The sequence below is a fragment of the Perca flavescens genome, chromosome 19, assembly GCF_004354835.1.
Source record: "Perca flavescens isolate YP-PL-M2 chromosome 19, PFLA_1.0, whole genome shotgun sequence".
Taxonomy (NCBI): Eukaryota; Metazoa; Chordata; class Actinopteri; order Perciformes; family Percidae; genus Perca; species Perca flavescens.
In genome coordinates, this window is record NC_041349.1 from 26,446,714 (window position 1) to 26,466,752 (window position 20,039).

General features: G+C 40.3%; 2 protein-coding genes across 2 annotated transcripts; both read right to left on the bottom strand.

Moving 5' to 3' along the window:
- Positions 1 to 3,577: 3,577 nt before the first annotated feature.
- LOC114545441 (uncharacterized) lies at positions 3,578 to 5,756 on the bottom strand. Its single transcript, XM_028563709.1, has 6 exons — positions 5,731 to 5,756; positions 5,118 to 5,158; positions 4,612 to 4,953; positions 4,251 to 4,376; positions 4,085 to 4,149; positions 3,578 to 3,700 (listed from the first exon to the last, which is right to left on the bottom strand). Exons 1-6 carry the CDS (start codon positions 5,754 to 5,756, stop codon positions 3,578 to 3,580), a joined length of 723 nt encoding a protein of 240 aa, XP_028419510.1.
- A 1,408-nt stretch (positions 5,757 to 7,164) lies between these two features.
- Positions 7,165 to 8,703, bottom strand: LOC114573931 (uncharacterized). Its single transcript, XM_028606169.1, has 6 exons — positions 8,658 to 8,703; positions 8,206 to 8,544; positions 8,024 to 8,064; positions 7,817 to 7,934; positions 7,647 to 7,708; positions 7,165 to 7,287 (listed from the first exon to the last, which is right to left on the bottom strand). Exons 1-6 carry the CDS (start codon positions 8,701 to 8,703, stop codon positions 7,165 to 7,167), a joined length of 729 nt encoding a protein of 242 aa, XP_028461970.1.
- Between the last annotated feature and the right edge of the window lie 11,336 nt (positions 8,704 to 20,039).

Consider the following 20,039-nt stretch of genomic DNA (forward strand, 5'->3'; position numbering starts at 1 on the left):
CTTTGTATTTCTCATACACATACTGTACAATAGAGACAATAAAAAAAATAAAAAGTCAGTATATCCAAATAGAGAATCAAGACGGTGTACCTCACTGTAGACTCTCCCTATAAGGACATTTGACAGAGATCAGTTTCCTTCACTGGCTCCTCCTCCACCAAACCTCAAATATGTTTTATTTTCATCTTCAGATTACGATCAAGGAGAATACAAAGATAATAAAGACAGAGACTGAGAGAAAGATGCATGTGAGAATTGAATCCAAACAGTTGGAAGAATAATATATTTACTTTAATATTTAATTTCTTTCCACAAAGTTAGATTTAAAAAATAGTGATCTTAATGCCCTATGCTTAATACACTGGGTATTTATACAAATACAAAGAGAGGATCAGTAAGGATCCTTTAAGCTAAAGTCAAATGTAGACTACACATGTTGGCATAGAATCCAGGGGTTACTCTAAAACAAGGTAACAGTAAACTGTACTACATGGCTTCGAAGCAGCATTACTCTTGGTTAGTGAAAACAGCGAGTCATTTGGTGTTTGTGGTAATGGCTGAAGACTTCCTGTGATGGAACTCATACTGAACATGTTTGTCACCGCAGGGTGCTTGTTCATTCTATCGCTATGTCAATTTAGTTATTTATTTACTATACTTCCAATCTGTACAAAAAACAGAAGCTGATATGATTTTGTTTCTTTTTTTACTTTGCTAGCCTGGCCTCGTCACTCTGATGTCAGGTGTGCTCAGACTACACTATGCTGTCTCTTCCTGTGAAGAGATGCACAGTTCAGATCATCAAAGCCCACATTCTGTAGATCAATAAAGTATTTAGTATCGCATATCTCACACAGTGGAACTACTTTTTTCAGAAGGTAATGCAGAATCCTGTACTGGCCCTGGTTAATGATTTAAACCAAAGTTAAACATATATTATTAACTACTGTAATACTTCACCTTGTTTCTTTCAGGATGCCGTTCTTCTTTAACAGCTATGTGACAAAACATAAGCCTGATTAGTTAACTGACCAAATACTTAGCAGTGGATTTGTCTGTTAAAACTTAATACAACTGAATGTGCAACAAGTGATACATCTGTACCTTTCTGAAGTTTCCTGTTTTTAACAGACAGAACAATGACAGCTATCATGAAGAAAACAGTCAGAACACCAGGATCACATTTAGTCCATCAGACTCCTCTGCAAGAAAAAAGACAGAATTAGAGTCTGTTTTTAAAAGAGATATTTGAGATTTAAATGACTGGCTCTGTGGAAACTTGCACAGTGAAAAAGCAGAACCTTACGTTCAGTCTTTATATCCACTCCAAAATCAGATTCACCGGTAGCTTTGAAAAAACAAAATGACGAAATTTGACACACATTGATTTACTGTTTTTTCTTTATGCTGTTTTCATACCACTGTGACAATAAATGTGAGATTCTGTAAATCTGTTGGAAAGAGATGGACCTCCACAGTGTGAGACTCAGAAGCTGAGACAGAGATTCAGCCTTAAACAGCAGAGACAGAAAGAGAGTTATCCTTGAGCGTATAATGCATCACTTACTGTATTAATGCAATGACCACAATAATTCAGTTCTTATTTGAAAGTTGAAATTCTGGTGGGTTATTTGTTACATTATTTGGTGCTGAGAATAACCAAGTGTTAGTACTTACTGAGGCTGCAGAGAAGTAAAGCTGTTATCAAGGTGGTCTGTGTTGTATTTGTGTTGTACTGCACATTGCTGCAGCTCCTCTTTTCACCCTGTGTTCAGGTCTCTGTTTTAGCTACAGAGTGAGGCATCTCATTTCTGTACCATCTTTGTTGGGAATTGCCCATGCACAGTAGATAGTCAGTGCTTGGGCACAGACATTAGTAACGGGGAGAGTCTAGACTAACGTGACTAGATAGAACTATGTGTGAAAGTTACGGACATGGCGGCAGTAGTTCAACCATACATGTTAGAACCTGAATCGGATCCTGAAGAAGGAGGGGAGTCTCCTGCAGAACCTGAGACTCAGAGAATTAAGCAGGACGCTTATGAATGGTTAGTCAAATATTTTGCCGATGACGTAGATGGCCCTGCTGATTTTGACCAGCTCACCCGGAGACTGAAGGCAGGATACATTCAGAAACCTGTATCTCACTCAAAACAGCATGGTTGTTTTTTTTTCAAGTTTGTATACGTGTGGAAGCACCAGAGACACAAAATAACACCCCAAATCCCATAATATGGGCCCTTTAAAGGGTTCATTCACTCTGCATCTTTGTGTCAAAGATTCAAACTCCAACATTTTGGAGTTTTCCTGTTGATGCTCAAATCTGTCCAGATGCTTGTACTACGAAGCAAAATCCAGGGTTTTGTGTATCACAACGGTGGATCACTTGTTACCGGGTTAAATCGCTGTGGTAACATATGCTGAATGCACAACCTGCTCAGGAGCAGGACTGCAACTGAAATAATAGGCTAAAGCAACAACAGTTTATGGAAAGCACAAGTGTAATTATGGTAAACACCGCCTCTTTTATGTGAACGCGTGGGTCGCTGGATTGGGAAACCCTGGGTTGATTGAACTAGTTGTTAACCACCGTCGTGACACAGCTTATGTGGGACCGTGGTGGTTAGGTTTGGTGAAGTTGTGGTAACTCAAATAAATCAAAGGCATGTTGATTCGTAGTATAGGCTTCTGGTGACATGACATGAGTGATGGCAAGGCCTGTCAGCCGGTCAAGCAGTCCACCTCTTGGGTCTAGACTGAAATATCTCAACAACTATTATTGTCATGATATTTTGTACAGATATTCATGGTCCCCAGAGGATGAAGCCTAATGACTTTAGAGATCCCCTGACTCTTCCTCTAGCACCACTGTGAGGTTGACATTCGTGGTTTTAAGAGAGATATCTCAGCAACTGTTGGATGGATTGCTATGAAATGTGATATCCCCTAGCATTGATAGTGTGACCATGTTAGCATGCTAACGTACCTAGCTCGGAGAGATTTAGATTATGAGACTTCCACTTACTTATTCCAGTGTATTTGCCTACAAAATACTGTACAGTTTTAATGCAAATGTTGACATAATTTACAAAGATAAAGTAGCTAAGGGAGTTTATTTAAAGGGATGAGCAATTTTATTAATTGTACAGCTAGTTTAATTGTTTACATAAAACAAGTTTCACAGCTTTATTTTTACACTTTCCACAGAGCCTTGACCTCAGACACGTCATGATCTTTACCTCAGTTGTTCTCACACCACACTGTGCTGTCTCTTTCTGTCAAACAAGTGATGTTTATCACTCCCTCCTCCCTTCACAAACCATCACACCATTTCACTCGCCCTGTAAATAAATCTGGCCATCAGTGTCATTTCTGCCTCTTCCTCCATCACACATTAAGCATGCTCTTTTTCCTCTCAGACAAAATAAGAAAGACAGACATTGACGAAAGAGAGACAGAAAGAAACAAAATAGCAAATAAGACTCCTCCCACACACTATCCACACACAAACACATCAGCAGATTAAAATAATGAAGCATCAGTGTCACTGAGCTGCAGTTCCAGATGTTTCCTGAGTCTATCTGGTGGCAGCATACACAACATGTGGCTCCAGCTCTCTCTCTGATGCAGGCCTGCTGCTTCTTTTGGGTTTCGCCTGGAAATTTAGAGCTGCATAGTTCAGTTCATCTGAGCCCAGATCCTGTAAATAGAGTATTCAGAGTCACACACACTGTAGCTGAGTTCACCAAAAATCTGTAAAATGTCTTTGTACAGTACTTTCACAAAGGAATTGTTTAAACTAAAAATGTTAACCACAGTTTAGCTAAGAATAAACATGTTTAGGAGTAGAATCCCAGCTGTGTTGCACAATTTAAATTAAAACTAAGAAAAACTCAGTTAAATGAATATGCCGAGGTTGTTCAAACTACTTTAGGACATCCTGTAGGCCACATTATATGACAAACTCAAATGGCCTCAATACTGGTTCTATTTTGTTTTAAAACTATTTTCTAACTGGGAGTAAGGCTTTGTTCTTTCTCATGACAAGATATCTTCTGGTTGAGTATCTTTAAAACCATAACACACAGTTTATATAAGTTAATGCTGGGTTTACCTTGTTTCTTTCTGGCTTCAGTTCTTTATTCACAGCTAAATGGAAAAACAACAAGTCTCATCAGTTTATTATTACTGTCCATATACTTTGCTTTGGATTTATCCATCATGTGCATCAAATTATAGATCAGCTGTACCTGTCTGGAGTCTCTTGATTTTAACAGCCAGAACAATGACCATTATATTGAGGAAAACACCCAGGATCACAATCATGACGTTTGTTATTCCATCAGACTCCTCTAGGTTAATGGTAGAATGACCATCTGTTTTTAAAAAAGATGGTTGAGATTGAAATGACTGGCTCTGTGGTTACTTGCAGGAGAACCTTACTTTCAATATTTTCCATCAGATCAACTGTTATCTTTAAAACATACAGTATAAAGGAAATAATTTGACACATTGATTTCTTGTTCGTCTTAATGCTGTTTTCATACAACTGTGACAATACATGTGAGATACACTGTTAATATAATGAGAAAAGGAGATCTACAATCTTACCTTGAACTTTTAGATATGTTGCATTGACAATGACTGTATGTCTTTCTATGTAAAACCCACAGAAATACAGTCCAGAGTCAGATGAATCCACTCTCTTGATTTTAAGAAAGATAGTACAGATGTTGGAACTCAACTCAAATCTATTTTGAAATCCACCACAGAAGGAAGCATTGCTATCATATGGGTACATAGAGGAGACACAGCTGGGCTTCTTTCTGTTGATCACTCTGAACCATTCTGTTGTAATTATAAAGCTGGAAATGTTGGAGCACATCAGAGTGACGTCTCCACCAGACTGGACCTCCACAGTGTGAGACTCAGAAGCTGAGACAGAGATCCAGCCTGAAACAAACAGTAGAGACAGAAAGAGATTCATCCCTGAGGGTATAATGCAGCACTTACTGTATTAAGGCAACAACAACAATAATTTGGTTCTTTTTTGCAAGTTGAAATGCTGGTGCGGAGTCACATGATTTGGTGCCGAGAATAACAGTGTCAGTACTTACTGAGGCTACAGAGAAGTAAAGCTGTTATCAGGGTGAAGTTTCTTCATTCTGCGTTTAATTGTGTCATTGCAAAGATAGTTTGTAGCGCTGAGCTCTTATAAAGGAGTTTAGAGAGGCGGGATGTCTTTGCTTTTCATCTTGTTGCTCACAGCGACCTCTCAATGCAATCAATGCAATGCGAGGCCTTTGCACATATTTAGGCTCAGAACGTTTGGTTATCAAAGTCTCTTATGATAACACGTTATATCTTTGTCATTTGCTGCATGCTGCAATCTCTGGATAGTGTTTGGGTTCATTCTAACGGTTTCCATTGTTCAAGTTATGATCTTCTACCAGAGACCTGCTCCTATATAATAATGTTGGTAAAGAAAAAAAAAACAATCATGCGTTTATTAAGCTAGTATCTACCTTCCACTCCAAACACTCCTACATTTAAAGTCCATGCCCTATCTTTTCTGGCGTTGTCCTTAAAAAGGATCTGTGGTGTTATGTAACGTTAATGTGTTTTTCTACCTCCAATATGAATCTCTTGTCATCCATGGTGTTGTAGAGGAGACATATACAATATTGAGATTTCTTTTGGTAACTTGACTGTATGCTCTCATCCTTTCACTTCTTGCCCGCCTGAAGAATAGACATGGTGTATATTTTTAGCGGAGTGGAGAGCCTCTTCCCCACTCCTGGAATGTGCTGCCTCGTGGTTAGTGGAATAATAGTACATGTCCACTGTCAAGCGACATTTTCCCGCTTCCCATTCATTTTTAATGGGAGCAGCCATGCAATGCATTCTGGTAACGTCGCGGGGACTTTGAAGAAGCGGGGCGTGAAGTTGCCCACTCCTCATTTGCATAAAATTGAATCCAGGCTACTTTATGCAAATGCCTCTCAAAAAGTCATGAAGATCTTTTCAAATTGACAGTTGTCGATCTGAAATGAAGACCGATTCATCAACTGCATAGCCTATATTTCGCATTAACTGTTTACAGAAACCCATTTCAGAGAACTATTTTCGTAAAATAATCGATAGTTTTCCAAACGAGCCGCCACTAGGGTGTGTTTTAAAATTCAGGAGCAGACAGTCCAGCATGAAGCGTTTGTCCAATCAGGTGCAGCCATCGCGGTTGTAGGAGGGTGTGGCCTGTTTTCTTTGCTTGTCAGTGGTCATTGAAGATAAACTGCTAATGGCAAGCCCACTAGCATGCAATGCTGGAAAGTGTGGGTAATAAAAAAAAAAAAAAAAAAAAAAAACACCTATATGGACCCATACCATATAGTGCCCAGAGGATGAATCCCAATATCACAGCAGCTGCTGGATGGATTGCAATGAAGTTTTATGACCCCTAACATAGATACTGTGACCATGTTAGCGTGCTGAATGACCTAGCACCAATCATTGCCTAAATAACTTTCTTATTCCAGCTTACTTCCCTGTACTCTAGTGAAACTGTTTCAGTGCACACATGTCAGGAACCTGATAGTTGAGAGTGTAACCTGAGATTACGGCTGAGTATGGATAAAATGGAGAGCAGTGTACTCTGGCAGAAATGAAGCAATTGCATCAGGCCTCTTTGCAGATGTTTAAGTCTAAATATAGCAGTTTAATGTTCTCATAAATAAGTAAGCTAGTATCACTGCTTCCTTTTATATTTTCCACAGTGTTGACTTCAGACACCTCATGATCTTTACCTCAGTTGTTCTCAGACCACACTGTGCTGTCTCTTCCTGTCAGACAAGTGAGGTTAATCACTCAATCCTCCCTCCACACACCATCACACCATTTCACTTGCCCTATAAATAAGTCTGGCAGCCTTCTGTGTCCTGTCTGTGTCTTCCTACATCACACATTTAGCATGCTCTTCCTCCTCTCATAGAAAATAAAAAAATTACAGAGAGAGACACATGAGCCAGTAAAAAACGATGTCAAATTTATTTAATGCCAATGAATCCTTCCACCTGCCACCCACACACGAAAACACAACAGCAGATGAACATAGGCTAATGAAGCATCAGGGCCACTCTGAGCTGCAGTTCCAGATGTTTCCTGAGTCTATCTGGTGGCAGCATACACAACATGTGGCTCCAGCTCTCTCTCTGATGCAGGCCTGCGGCTTCTTTTGGGTTTTGGCTGGACATTTAGAGCTGCGTAGTTCAGGTCATCTGAGCCCAGATCCTGTAAATCAGAGTATTCAGAGTCACACACTGAATCACACACATACTGTAGCTGAGTTAGCAAAAAATCTGTGAAATTGGTGGATTTGATTGTAGTTTCACAAAGAGACTTTTTTAGCAGTTTTATTTTAACGAAGAACAAAACTATGAAAAACCTACAAAAATTAAACCTAGGTTGTTCAAACACCATTTTGACATAGGCCACATTGTATGACAAACGCTCATTAACATAACTCAAATTGCTGCATCCCACAGTGGTTATATTTTAGTTTTAAATAACAATTTTCAAACTAACAGGAAGGCTACATGTTCTCTTTTCTGACAAGATATCTTCTGGTTGAGCATCTTTAAAACCATAACACAGTATATATAAGTTAATGCTGGGTTCACGTTTCTTTCTGGCTGCTGTTCTTCATTCACAGCTCAATGGGAAAAAAGACAAAAGTTAATTATATACTTTGCTTTGGATTTATCATCATATCATCACATCATATCATATCATCATGTGCATGGAATTAGATCAACTGTACCTGCCTGAAGTTTCCTGATTTTAACAGCCAGAACAGTGACGACTATTGTGAGGAAAACAGTCAGAACAGTCAGAGCACCCAGGATCACAATCTTGACGTTTGTCATTCCATCAGACTCCTCTACAAGACAAAGGACAGAATTAGAGTCTGTTTTTTTAAAGAGATGGTTAAGATTGAAATGACTGGCTCTGTGGAAATAGTGGGAACCTTACTTTCAGGCTTTCTTTCAATATCAGATTCACCATCACCTTTAAAACATATATAAATGACATCATTTGACACTTTTTTTGTCTTCATGCTGTTTTCATACAACTGCGACAATATATGTTACATGTGTACTGTGAATATGATGAGAAAGATTGATCTCTAATGCTTAACTTATATCTTACCTTGAACTTTTAAATGTATTGCATTGGAAATGACTGTATGTTTTTTCCTGTAAATTCCACAGAAATACAGTCCAGAGTCAGATAAATCCACTCTCTTGATTTTAAGAAAGACAGTAGAGATGTTGGAGCTCATCTCAAATCTATTTTGAAATCCATCACAGAATGAAGCATTTTTATCAGGGTACATAGAGGAGATGCAGCTGAGCTTGATTCTGTTGATCAATCTGAACCATTCTGTCAAAGTTGGAGTGCTAGAATTGTTGGAGCACATCAGAGTGACGTCTCCACCAGACTGGACCTCCACAGTGTGAGACTCAGAAGCTGAGACAGAGATCCAGCCTGAAACAAACAGCAGAGACAGGAAGAGAGTTCTCCCTGAGTGTATCATGCAGTACTTACTGGCAACAACAACAATATCTCAGTGCTGAGAATAACCGAGTATCAGTACTTACTGAGGCTGCAGAGAAGTAAAGCTGTTACAAAGGTGAAGTTCCTCATTGTGTGTTCAACGTGTCACTGCAAAGATAGTTTGTACCGCTGAGCTCTTATAAAGGAGTTAAGAGAGGCGGGGTGTCTTTTTTCCGTCTTGCCGCTCATAGCGAACTACCAATGCAATGCCTTTGCACATTTAAGACACCTTCATGACCACCAACATGCCTTTTCAGATTTCTGACCCATTCTCCACCTCTATTGAAGCCATTTCCTTTTTTTCAATTTACATACAAATAATTTGTTGAAACTTGAAAGAAGTCGAAATACTGCAAAAAGGTTTTTATGCTTGGCTGTGGTGGCAGATGAAAACATAGACTGTAAGGTTTCCCACATTAATACCTGAAATAAACATAAACACAATATTTCATGTTTTCCATTGTCTGAGATTTGATTGGCAATAATTTAATTACATCAGGGGTTCTCAACCTTTTGCAAGTTGGGCCCCCCCAAAGCTGGTTCAATGCAGTTGGGCCCCCCCCTCCATTTCTTGGCGAAATGTCTGATAAACATAGCCTCAAATCATCCTCGATTTGTGCACGATTGCGAATCCTGCCTCACACAAATATGCCGACGCGAAAGGGAGGAGAGTCTTCAAGGTGACACAGAGTTGAGAGTATTCCTGCATCAATGGTTATTATCAAGGCGGGCCCCCCTACTACAGCACGTGATGACGGCGCAATGTCCACGAGTAGGCTACCATGAATAGGACAAGATAGGATCATAGAGACACAGCATATAAGAGATGGGATGACTGACAAAATCAGGAGTAGCCTACGTGCACCACAACAACAAAAAAACACTGGTGAATGCGCATCACAACACATGAAAAAACACACAAGGGCAGTCCCTCCAGGATTTCACAGCCTTTTTTTGAGATTGTTGCGGCCCAAAATGATTTCACGGGAGCTTTTGTTAAAAATTGCGCTAAAAGTTGTGGTGTCTTTTGTATGTGTGTTGCAATGAAGTTGCAGAAGACAGTGAAAGTTGCAAAAAAAGTTGCAATTTTATTTTATAGTTCTTTAAAAATAAAAGTAAACTTAGAGAATAATAATTAGTACTATTCATTAATTACTCTGGGCTGAGATTTCCGAGGAACCTTACCAAAAAGGCTCTGCATGCTGCAAATGTTGGTATAATTGGAAAATGGCTGGTGGATTTAAGACAAAAAATAATAATTTATTGAATAAATCAGATATGAACATATCTGTCACTGTCAGTGGCTTGTTGATCTTTACATTGTTAGTTAATGTCCTATCCTGGCCACACACACACACACACACACACACACACACACACACACATTCATACAGTTTGATAAAGTACTTATTGGACTTTAACTTATCATTGCACTTACAATAACGAGCATAGCTGTCCTTAATTTAGGTCATCTGCGTTTTTTCCTGCATCCACCGTGTGTGTGTGTGTGTGTGTGTGTGTGTGTGTGTGTGTGTGTGTGTGTGTGTGTGTGTGTGTGTGTGTGTGTGTGTGTGTGTGTGTGTGTGTCCGTCCGTCCGTCCGTCCGTCCGTCCGTCCGTCCGTCCGTCAGTCGCGGGGGAAATGGAGCAGCAGCCCCGCCCGCTGCAGAGAGCAGACAGTACTGAAACAGCAGCCGCTTCAGTGACTATATAATGAAAAAACGTTACAGTGTACATTGACGTTAAAATGTACACACGTTGGCAGGACAGTCTGAAATGTTTTGCATGGTCTTTCGCTGTACGTTTTGTTGGTAAATGTGAGATGTTCGAGTCACACACACGATCGTCTTCATAACAGAAACAAGGAAATTAATTTGACCCGTTCTCACTACCGCTTGGTCAGTGGCTGTTCTCTCATTGCTGACAGGTGCTCAGACGCCGATTGAAATCGAGAGGAGAAGTTGTGTGACGTGCATCAGCGATGAAGTCTGCAAGGCTGGGGAACATGTCGCAGTTCCCTCGACTGATGCGGCCATGCTATAGATCAAGTTTTTGTGTGAAGGCGTCCACTCTGTCTGCAAGCAGCAAAATCTGAGTTTATATGAGGAGCGGTGTGTGTCTCCTCTCTGGTCTGACTGATGTGCGAGGCTATTGAGAGACTGACCGCCTGTGAGTGCTTTTGGTCGGGGAGGGGCTCACAGCAGCACCCGCTGCTCGTTGAGCACAGTAGAGAGTGATAGTGCTTTCGAGTCTCCAAACACCACAAAAGTCTCCCATAACACCAGTAAAAGTCGCTAGACAAAAAAAGTCGCCAGGAGGATGATTTGTTTGTGTGTTATAGTCCAACCACTTGCATTTCAACATGGGGGAAATTTTATTTCCGAATTCTTTTTTTCTTTTTTTTTTCTCCTATCCTGTAGCCTACTCGCGCCCCCCCGGGCGAGTGTCCGCGCCCCCCCAGGGGGGCGGCCCCCACCGGTTGAGAACCACTGAATTATATCATCTGCAATGATTTAATGCCAAATAACTGGACAATTTGCAGCACCAACTCTACATGAACCAACTCTTAATATGTACCTAACAATAGATGGATGGGAATTTGCATTAATTCGCATTTTTAGGGCCCAAGCGCCGACAGCGGCGAAGGCCCTATTGAAACTGAAGGAATTATTCTATTATTATTTTCCCGTCAAATGAATTGGCTTTTTGAGGGGCTTAACATATTCAAAAACTCACCAAATTTGGCAGTCGCATCAAGTCTGGTGAAAATGTACGTATTTTAAGGGTTTCGTGAATAGGCGCACAAAAATGGCTCGCTAGCGCCCCTAGAAAATTAAGAAAATTGAGCCCCTGCAGTGCGTTTAACGTAGACTCACGAAACTTGGTACACATATGTAACATGTGAAGATGTACAGAAAACTTTATTACATTACATAGCCATACCCTAAACCCAACAGGAAGTCCGCCATTTTGAATTAAATGTTCGAAATTAGTGCGATTTTGGCCATTACCACATGTCGTACTTTAACGAACTCCTCCTAGAGATTTCATCCGATCAACTTCAAACTCGGTCTGTGCCATATTAAGATGTTAAAGATGAAAAGCTGTTAAAAGAAAAACTTTTCATCATAGGGCGTGGCCGTGGCAGGGCGGCCATTTTGTGCGTTTCGCCGCCGAAACAGGAAGTGGGTGTAACTCGAGTGTACGTTGTCCGATTACCTCGAAACTTTTCAGGATTCATAAGAGTCCAACCCTGAGGACAAATCAAGGCCGATATTTACTTAAAGTCATAGCGCCCCCTAGTGGCAACAGGAAGTAGGCTTAAAAGTTAAGGTGCTATACTTTAACGAACTCCTCCTAGAGATTTCATCCGATGGACTTCAAACTTGGTCTGTACCATCCCAACACCTTAACGATGGAAAGTTATTAAAAGAAAAACTTTTCATCAGACGGTGTGGGCGTGGCGTGGCGGCCATTTTGAGTGTTTAGCGATGAACAAAGAAGTTGTTGTAACTTGAGTGTACGTTGTCGTATCTGCCCAAAATTTCTCACGGGTCAACCTACGGGCCAATATTGACTTTTGGTCATAGCGCCCCCCACTGGCATCAAGAAATCTGCCTTATATGACAAACATCATCCGATTTACATGAAACTCAGAATGTGTGGTCTACATGTGATACTGAGCCGCCCCCTATAATATGACCACGCCCACGTACTCAGGCCACGCCCCCTTTCATAATTCCTCCTTCATTGGTGATGATTTGGCCCGCCCCCTATGTTCAAGCCACGCCCTCTTTTATTACTAATGGCCCGATTGATGTAAACACTTGTGTGAGGTGTCATTGAACTCAGCAGAGACTTCGTTTTTAATTGGTCATGGTTTGTCCCGCCCCCTATGCTTAAGCCCCGCCCCCTTTAATAATGCTGACGCATCTAAGGTAGAGTCTTGTGTGAGGTATCATTGAACTCAGCAGAGACTTCCTTCTTCATTGGTGATGGTTTGACCCGCCCCCTATGCATTAGCCACTCCCCTTTTCACAGCTAATGAACCGTATGATGTAGAGTCTTGTGTGAGGTATCGTTGAACTCGGCGGGGAGTTCCCTTTTCATTGGTGACAATTTGCGGCGTCTGAGCGCCGCGCAAATGCACGGTCGCAAGGAGCGGAGTCCACCGGTAACCCTGAGGCGCAAGGGCCCGTCCATTGCTGCTCGCAGCTTTAATTTGTTTTTTGAAATTTGAGCTATATTTGGATGGACATTTTTTTCTCCACCGAAGCAATGGCAGTCGGTCCACCTCCACCTTGGGTCCAGACTGAAATATCTCAACAGCTATTAATGTCATGATATTTTGTACAGATATTTGTGGTCCCCAGAGGATGAAGACTTGTGACTGTAGAGATCCCCAGACTCTTCTCTAGCACCACTGTAATGTTGACTTTCATGGTTTTAAGTGAGATATCTTAGCCACTGTTGGATGGATTGCTATGCAATGTGATGTCCGCTGACATGGATACTGTGACCATGTTAGCATGCTAACGTACCTATTGCTCAAAGCTCAAATCTTAGAGTCTAAATACAGTCTTACTGAGTCACTAACATGGCTGTGGACTCTTTTATAGTACATAATGGTACTTTACAAAGCAGATTTATCATTGTGGGTTAGCTCTAGCCAGGTTAGCCATTGTTAGTAATACCAACAGTTGACAATGGATTACACTGTTTTTGGGTCATGTCCACAGATAGAAGTTGGACAGGACTGTGTGTACGCCTGATTTAGTGAGACACAAATAAGACAGAAGTGCTAACAACCTCATGTTACTACAGCTTTCACAACTGTTTGAGCTCGGGGTAGCCTACTGCAAGGTTGTCTGAGTTCCGAGCTCAGAAATGAGGGGGGCGTGTTTTCCGACTTTGACCTCGGAAAATCTGGCTGGCTAAACTATTTAAAAATGGTGGGTTTGTTCAGGACACCCCCGTCTGTCACTAGCAATGATGACGCAGTGATTAGCGACGATTCTCTCCGACCAATCAGTAGTCAGCAAGTATTTCACATCACCTTTTGGTATCGCCTCAGCCCGCTTGGAACCTTGACAGAGGTGATACTAAAAAAAGTAACTATTAGCTAGTACCAGGTACTTTATTTCATAATGGAAAAACAAAAAAGACAAGTAGAGTCGAGGCGAGTCGAGAAGGTACCATGTAATGGAAAAACACCATATTAGTCTAGTTTAACATCCCCATTCTGCTTTATGCTGCTGTTTGAGTTCTTGATTATGAGAATACCTATTCCAGCTCACTTTCTCTAGTGAAACTATTTCAGTGAACAGCTCTCAACATCAGGAACCTGATAGGTCAGAGTGTAGACTATGGCTGAGTATGTTCAAAATGAAGAAAAGAAATGGAAAATGAAGCAGTTGCATCAGACCTCTCTGTTTAGTTTTGAATGCAAATGGTGATGTAGTGTATGAAGGTAAACTATTTAAGTGAGTTAATGTAAAGTGCTGATGAGTGGAGTAATTTAACATTGTCAGAGATTGATATACATGTTTTGAGGGAGCATTTTCCGTGTTCTGTGAGAATAGCAATTGTACAGCTAGTTTCATGTTGTCATTAACCAGTAAGCTGCTTACTTTTTATACTTTTATACTTTCCACAGAGCATTGACCTCAGACACGTCATGATCTTTACCTCAGTTGTTCTCAGACCACACTGTGCTGTCTCTTCCTGTCAAACAAATGATGTGTATCACTCCCTCCTTCCTCCACACACCATCACACCATTTCACTTGCCCTAAAACAACTTTGGCAGCCAATAATGGCCACTCTGACCGAGAGAGAGACAGGAAGAAACAAAAAACAGAAACATTATTCTAAATTAATTTTTTGGCAGTAGACTCCTCCCACACACTATCCACACACAAACACATCAGCAGATTAACATAATGAAGCATCGGTTCCACTCTGAGCTGCAGTTCCAGATGTTTCCTGAGTCTATCTGGTGGCAGCATACACAACATGTGGCTCCAGCTCTCTCTCTGATGCAGGCCTGCTGCTTCTTTTGGGTTTAGCCTGGAAATTTAGAGCTGCATAGTTCAGGTCATCTGAGCCCAGATCCTGTAAATCAGAGTATTCAGAGTCACACACTGAATCACACACATACTGCAGCTGAGTTAGCAAAATTGGTGGATTTGTTGGTAGTTTCACAAATAATTGTTTTTAGTAGTTTTAGTTTAGCTAAGAACAAACATGATCTCGAATAGAATCCCAGCTCCGTAGCACAAAGTTAAATTAAAACTATGAAACTCCTATGGAAATTAAATCTAGGTTGTTTGTATGACAAACGTTTATTAACATAACTCAAATTGCTGCACCTGTGATATATTTTGAAATAACCATTTTCTAACTAGCAGGAAGGCTACATGTTCTCTCTCCTGACAAGAGCTGAGACAGAACAAACAGCAGAGACATACAGAGAGTTATCCCTGAGTGTATATGCAGCACTTACTGTATTAAGGCTGTATTAAAGTTGAAATTCTGGTGTGATGTCACATGATTTGGTGCTGAGAATAACAGAGTGTCAGTACTTACTGAGGCTGCAGAGAAGTAAAGCTGTTATCAAGGTGAAGTTCCTCATTCTGCATTTAAACCTTTCACTGCAAAGATAGTTTGTACCACGGAGCTCTTATAAAGGAGTTTAGAGAGGCGGGCTGTCTTTAGATTTTTATCTTGCCGCTCACACCAACCTACCAATGCAATGCCTTTACACATTTTTAAGATCAGGAACATTTTGTTCTTGGAGACTCAACATCTAATGATAACATTTGTGTCAGATCCATCTGGGACAAACGCCACTAAGAATTGTGGATACATGAAGAAGAACTCCTCAGTGACTCCTGGAGGTTTATACTCATCACTGAAAACTCTCACCTAACCCGTAACAGTCTGGTATGACATATAAAATATGATAAGAATAAAAGGAAGGGTCCTGTGGAATCATATTTTGATGCTGCAATCTCTGGATACAGTGTTGTTTGGGTTCATTCTAAAGGTTGTCATGTATCAAGTTGCCTTTTTTTAGATTTCAGTACCATTCTCCACTTCTGTTTACAGTACATGAAAAGCAATTGTGGAAACTTAAAATATTTTGAAATATCGCAAAAAAGTTTTTACGCTTCGCTACGGCGGCAGATGAAAACATCTAATATGTGTTGACCAATGAGACTGTCATATTCCCCCAATTAATACCTGAAATAAACATAAATGTAATATTTCATGTTTAATACATTGTTTCCCCCTACTTGAGATTTGATCGTCACTCTTTATAATGACATCATCTGCAATGATGTAATGGCCCCCGACTGGAGAATTTGCTGCACTAACTCTCAATGAATTCTTAATATTCACAATAGTAACTGAAGATTAATTAAACTTTTTTTTTTTCATTTTGTGACAGCTTCCACATGAAAGGGGAGAGAGAGGGGGAATGACATGCAGGTCGGAAAGGTCAGAATCAAACCCACATTCTCTGCGTCAAGAACTGAGCCTCTATACATGGGAGTGCGCTCTACCACTAGGTCACCCAGGGACTCAATTCACATTTTCTTTTTTCCACTAGAGCGATGGCAATGCCAGTCAGTCAGTCAAAGGTCCACCTCTTGGGTCTAGACTACAATATATCATGAAATATGCAGTGTTGTGACATTATGTACAGATATTCATGGTCCCCAGAGGATGAAGCCTAATGACCTTAGAGATCCCCTGACTCTTCCTCTAGCACCACTGTGAGGTTGACGTATGTGGTTTTAAGTCTGATATCTCAGCAGCTGTTGGATGGATTGCTGTGAAATGTGATGTCCCCTAACAGTGATACTGTGACCATGTTAGCATGCTAAGGTACTTACAATAACTTAAAGCATCTCAGAGTCTAAATCCAGCCTCACAGAGACACTAACATGGCTGTGGACTCGTAGTATTGTTTGATATTACCATTCTCCATTATGCTGCTGTTTGATGAGAATACCACTTACTAATTCCAGCGTACTTCCCTGCACTCTACTGAAACTATTTCATTTAACAGCTCCCAACATCAGGAACCTGATAGATGAGTACTTGCAAAATAGAAAATGAAGCAGCTGCATCAGGCCTTTCTGTTCAGTTTTGAATGCAAATGTTGACGTAGTGTACGAAGGTAAAGTAGTTAAGTGAGTTTGTGTAAGGTGATGAGTGATTGATATGTTTTAAGGGAACATTAATCGTGTTATGTAAGAACAGCAGTCCTGTACAGCAGTTTCATTTTGCAAAACAAGTAGGCTAGTTTCACTTCTTCTTTTTTTACTTTGCACAGAGCTTTGACCTCAGACACCTCACAAAAAGTCTGGCAGCCATCAGTGTCTTTTCTGCCTCTTCCTCCATCACACATTAAGCATGCTCTGTTTCCTCTCAGACAAAATAAGAAAAATGGACACTTTGACCCAGAGAGAGACACGAGACATTACAATAAGATTTTTTTTCCCCAAATTTATTTTTTGGCAGTAGACTCCTCCCACACATAAAAACACATCATCAGATTAACATAATGAAGCATCAGTGTCACTCTGAGCTGCAGTTCCAGATGTTTCCTGAGTCTATCTGGTGGCAGCATACACAACATGTTGCTCCAGCTCTCTCTCTGATGCAGGCCTGCGGCTTCTTTTGGGTTTCGCCTGGAAATTTAGAGCTGTGTAGTTCAGTTCATCTGAGCCCAGATCCTGTAAATCAGAGTATTCAGAGTCACACAGAGTTTTCCAAGTTTTGGGCTGGCATTCTCAATCTGTGACATCACTTATTGAGGAATTTCAAACGGGAATGTGGGCGTGGCGTTTTAGGCAGTTAAGAAAAAGTGCTGTCTGTGGAAGAGAAAGCTCTATTTAGAGTGACATGTGTTTTTTTTCTACTTTATACATCTATTACATAAAAAAACTATATAACACACTAAAAGATGGGAAAAATCAAAAAAAGCATAATAGGGGCTCTTTAAATTTAAAAATAAATCTCAGGTCACAGATCTAAATTTGCTACACCTGACAGTGGTTATATTTTAATTTCAAAATAGTTTTGACTTGATTTTGTAACAGTTTGTTGATTGTAACTCTATGCAACTGGCTTGGCAAAAAGGCCATACGTTCTCCTTCTTAACAAAATATCTTCAGATTGAGCTGATGGGGCATTTTCATTTGTTTCGGACTACACATCCTCAAACAGAAAAGGTTGATTGCCAAAGACTTCTAAAACGACACATACAGTAGAACCGTTCTATTTACTGCCGCACGGTGTCGGTTTAATGTGAATGTTCTATTTAAAGTGCTCATATTATGCTTTTTGGCTTTTTCCCTTTCCTTCATTGTGTTATATATCTTTTTTTTGTGCATGTTATTGGTTTCCAAAGTAAGCCCAAAGTCCAGCCCAAAGGGACTTAGCATCTCCAACAGAAAAAACTGTTCACCAACTGCTCTAAACAGCTCTATTGTAGTCCAACCTTTACTTCAGAGACAAACACGCATCATTTTGCGTCACTTTGTAACACAAGTTATAATGCTTGGCTAGCTCCTAGCGTGGCATGCCCTCAAACCAAGCTGGCTTGCTTGTCAGGCCCCACCCTACTCTGCTTCTGACTGGCTAGTAGTCCTTACCTAGCTACTGCGCATGTGCGACTCCCAACAAAGATGGAACAGAAGTGAGATGCCTCACTCTGTAGCTAAAACAGAGAGCTCAACACACAGGGTGAAAAGAAGAGCTGCAGCAATGTGTAGTACAACAAATTTATGGTGTTTAAAAAAAAAAATGTAAACCTATTCTTGTACAACCTGTAAGTACAATTATGAACCTTAAAAATTAGCATAATATGAGGTCTTTACTGTAACGGTGTAACGGTGCAGTTTTAAACACATAGTAAAGATTGTGAAAAGTGAGTAGTTATATGTAGTTAATAGGCAGCGCAAATAGTTAGTTAGGGTTAGTAGAATATCAGGGATTGGTTTAAAATAAGTCACTTAAAACTACTAAAATAAGAATGTGACATAACACAGACTTCATTGCAGAAAGGACTAAAACTGTTAATTTCAAAATGACAGTTAGCTTTTGGTTTCACACGGGAGTGTGTTTGTTCGACCCATCCACCCCCCCAAGCTGCCTCGTCCTCACAAAGAATTTTGCGCTCCTATACTTTGTCACCTTCCTTCCTCGTTTGCTCTGCTGATAGTTACTTCAGCCATGAGGTGGCCGCCTAACAAGAAACCTAACTGTGGGTCGTTATGAGCTGCTTGCATAATCAACCTATACTATCTTTTTCTGGGTGAGGAGGGGCTGGGTTCAGATGGTCTAGCAAATGCTGGCAAAACCAGTAATTTGGCTTAAAGAACCTAAACTGTCAGTTTATAGATCACAGCTGAAATTAGAGTTTAAAAATAGGAATTATTGAAGATCATCAAATGTTACTTTGAATATGATGACTTCCTGCATGCCTGAATTAGCTGTTTGCAGCAGCTCGGAACACAGACCATTAACAGATTTGTCATGTATTTGAATGCATTTTCAAAACCACACACACACACACACACACACACACACACACACACACACACACACACACACACACACACACTTAATGCTGGGTTCACCTTGTTTCTTTCTGGCTGCGGTTCTTCAATTACAGCTAAATGGAAAAATCATGAAGTTTTATTAGTTTATTACTATTGACCATATACTTTGCTTTGGATTTATCCATCATGTGCATCAAATTATAGATCAGCTGTACCTGTCTGAAGTTTCCTGATTTTAACAGCCAGAACAATGACGACTATAGTGAGGAAAACAGTCAGAGCACCCAGGATCACAATCATGCCGTTTGTCATTCCTTCAGACTCCTCTACAAGACAAATGACAGAATAAATATCTGTTTTAGAAGAGCTGTTTAAGATGTAAATGACCGGCTCTGTGGAAACTTGCACAGTGAAAAAGGAGAACCTTACTTTCAGTCTTTGAATCCACTCCGAAATCAGATTCACTGTTACCTTTTTAAAAAGACAAAAATTAAATAATTTGACACGTATTGGTTTCTTGTTTGTCTTTATGCTGTTTTCATATGACTGTGAAAATAAATGTGAGATAAACTGTAAATATGATGGAAACAGATCTCTGAGGCTTAACTACAATCTTACCTTGAACTTTTAAATGTGTTTGCACGGCGATGACTGTATGTTTGCCTATGTAAAATCCACAGAAATACAGTCCAGAGTCAGATAAATCCACTCTCTTGATTTGAAGAAAGACAGTAGAGATGTTGGAGATCATCTCAAATCCATTTTGAAATCCATAACAGTACGAGGCTTTGCTATCAGACCCGTACATAGAGGAGACGCAGCTGGGCTTTGTTCTGTTAATCACTCTGAAC

Coding starts and splice junctions, on each gene's coding strand:
- LOC114545441 (XM_028563709.1), bottom strand. CDS start 5,756: ATGTCTATTCTTCAGGCGGGCAAGAA. Junction 5,159..5,730: donor ATTCTTCAGGCGGGCAAGAA/GTGAAAGGATGA, acceptor CGCAGAATGAAG/AAACTTCACCCTGATAACAG. Junction 3,701..4,084: donor CATTAACTTATATAAACTGT/GTGTTATGGTTT, acceptor CTCTATTTACAG/GATCTGGGCTCAGATGAACT.
- LOC114573931 (XM_028606169.1), bottom strand. CDS start 8,703: ATGAGGAACTTCACCTTTGTAACAGCTTTACTTCTCTGCAGCCTCA. Junction 8,065..8,205: donor AATACATTTAAAAGTTCAAG/GTAAGATATAAG, acceptor TATGTTTTAAAG/GTGATGGTGAATCTGATATT. Junction 7,709..7,816: donor AATCAGGAAACTTCAGGCAG/GTACAGTTGATC, acceptor TTTCCCATTGAG/CTGTGAATGAAGAACAGCAG.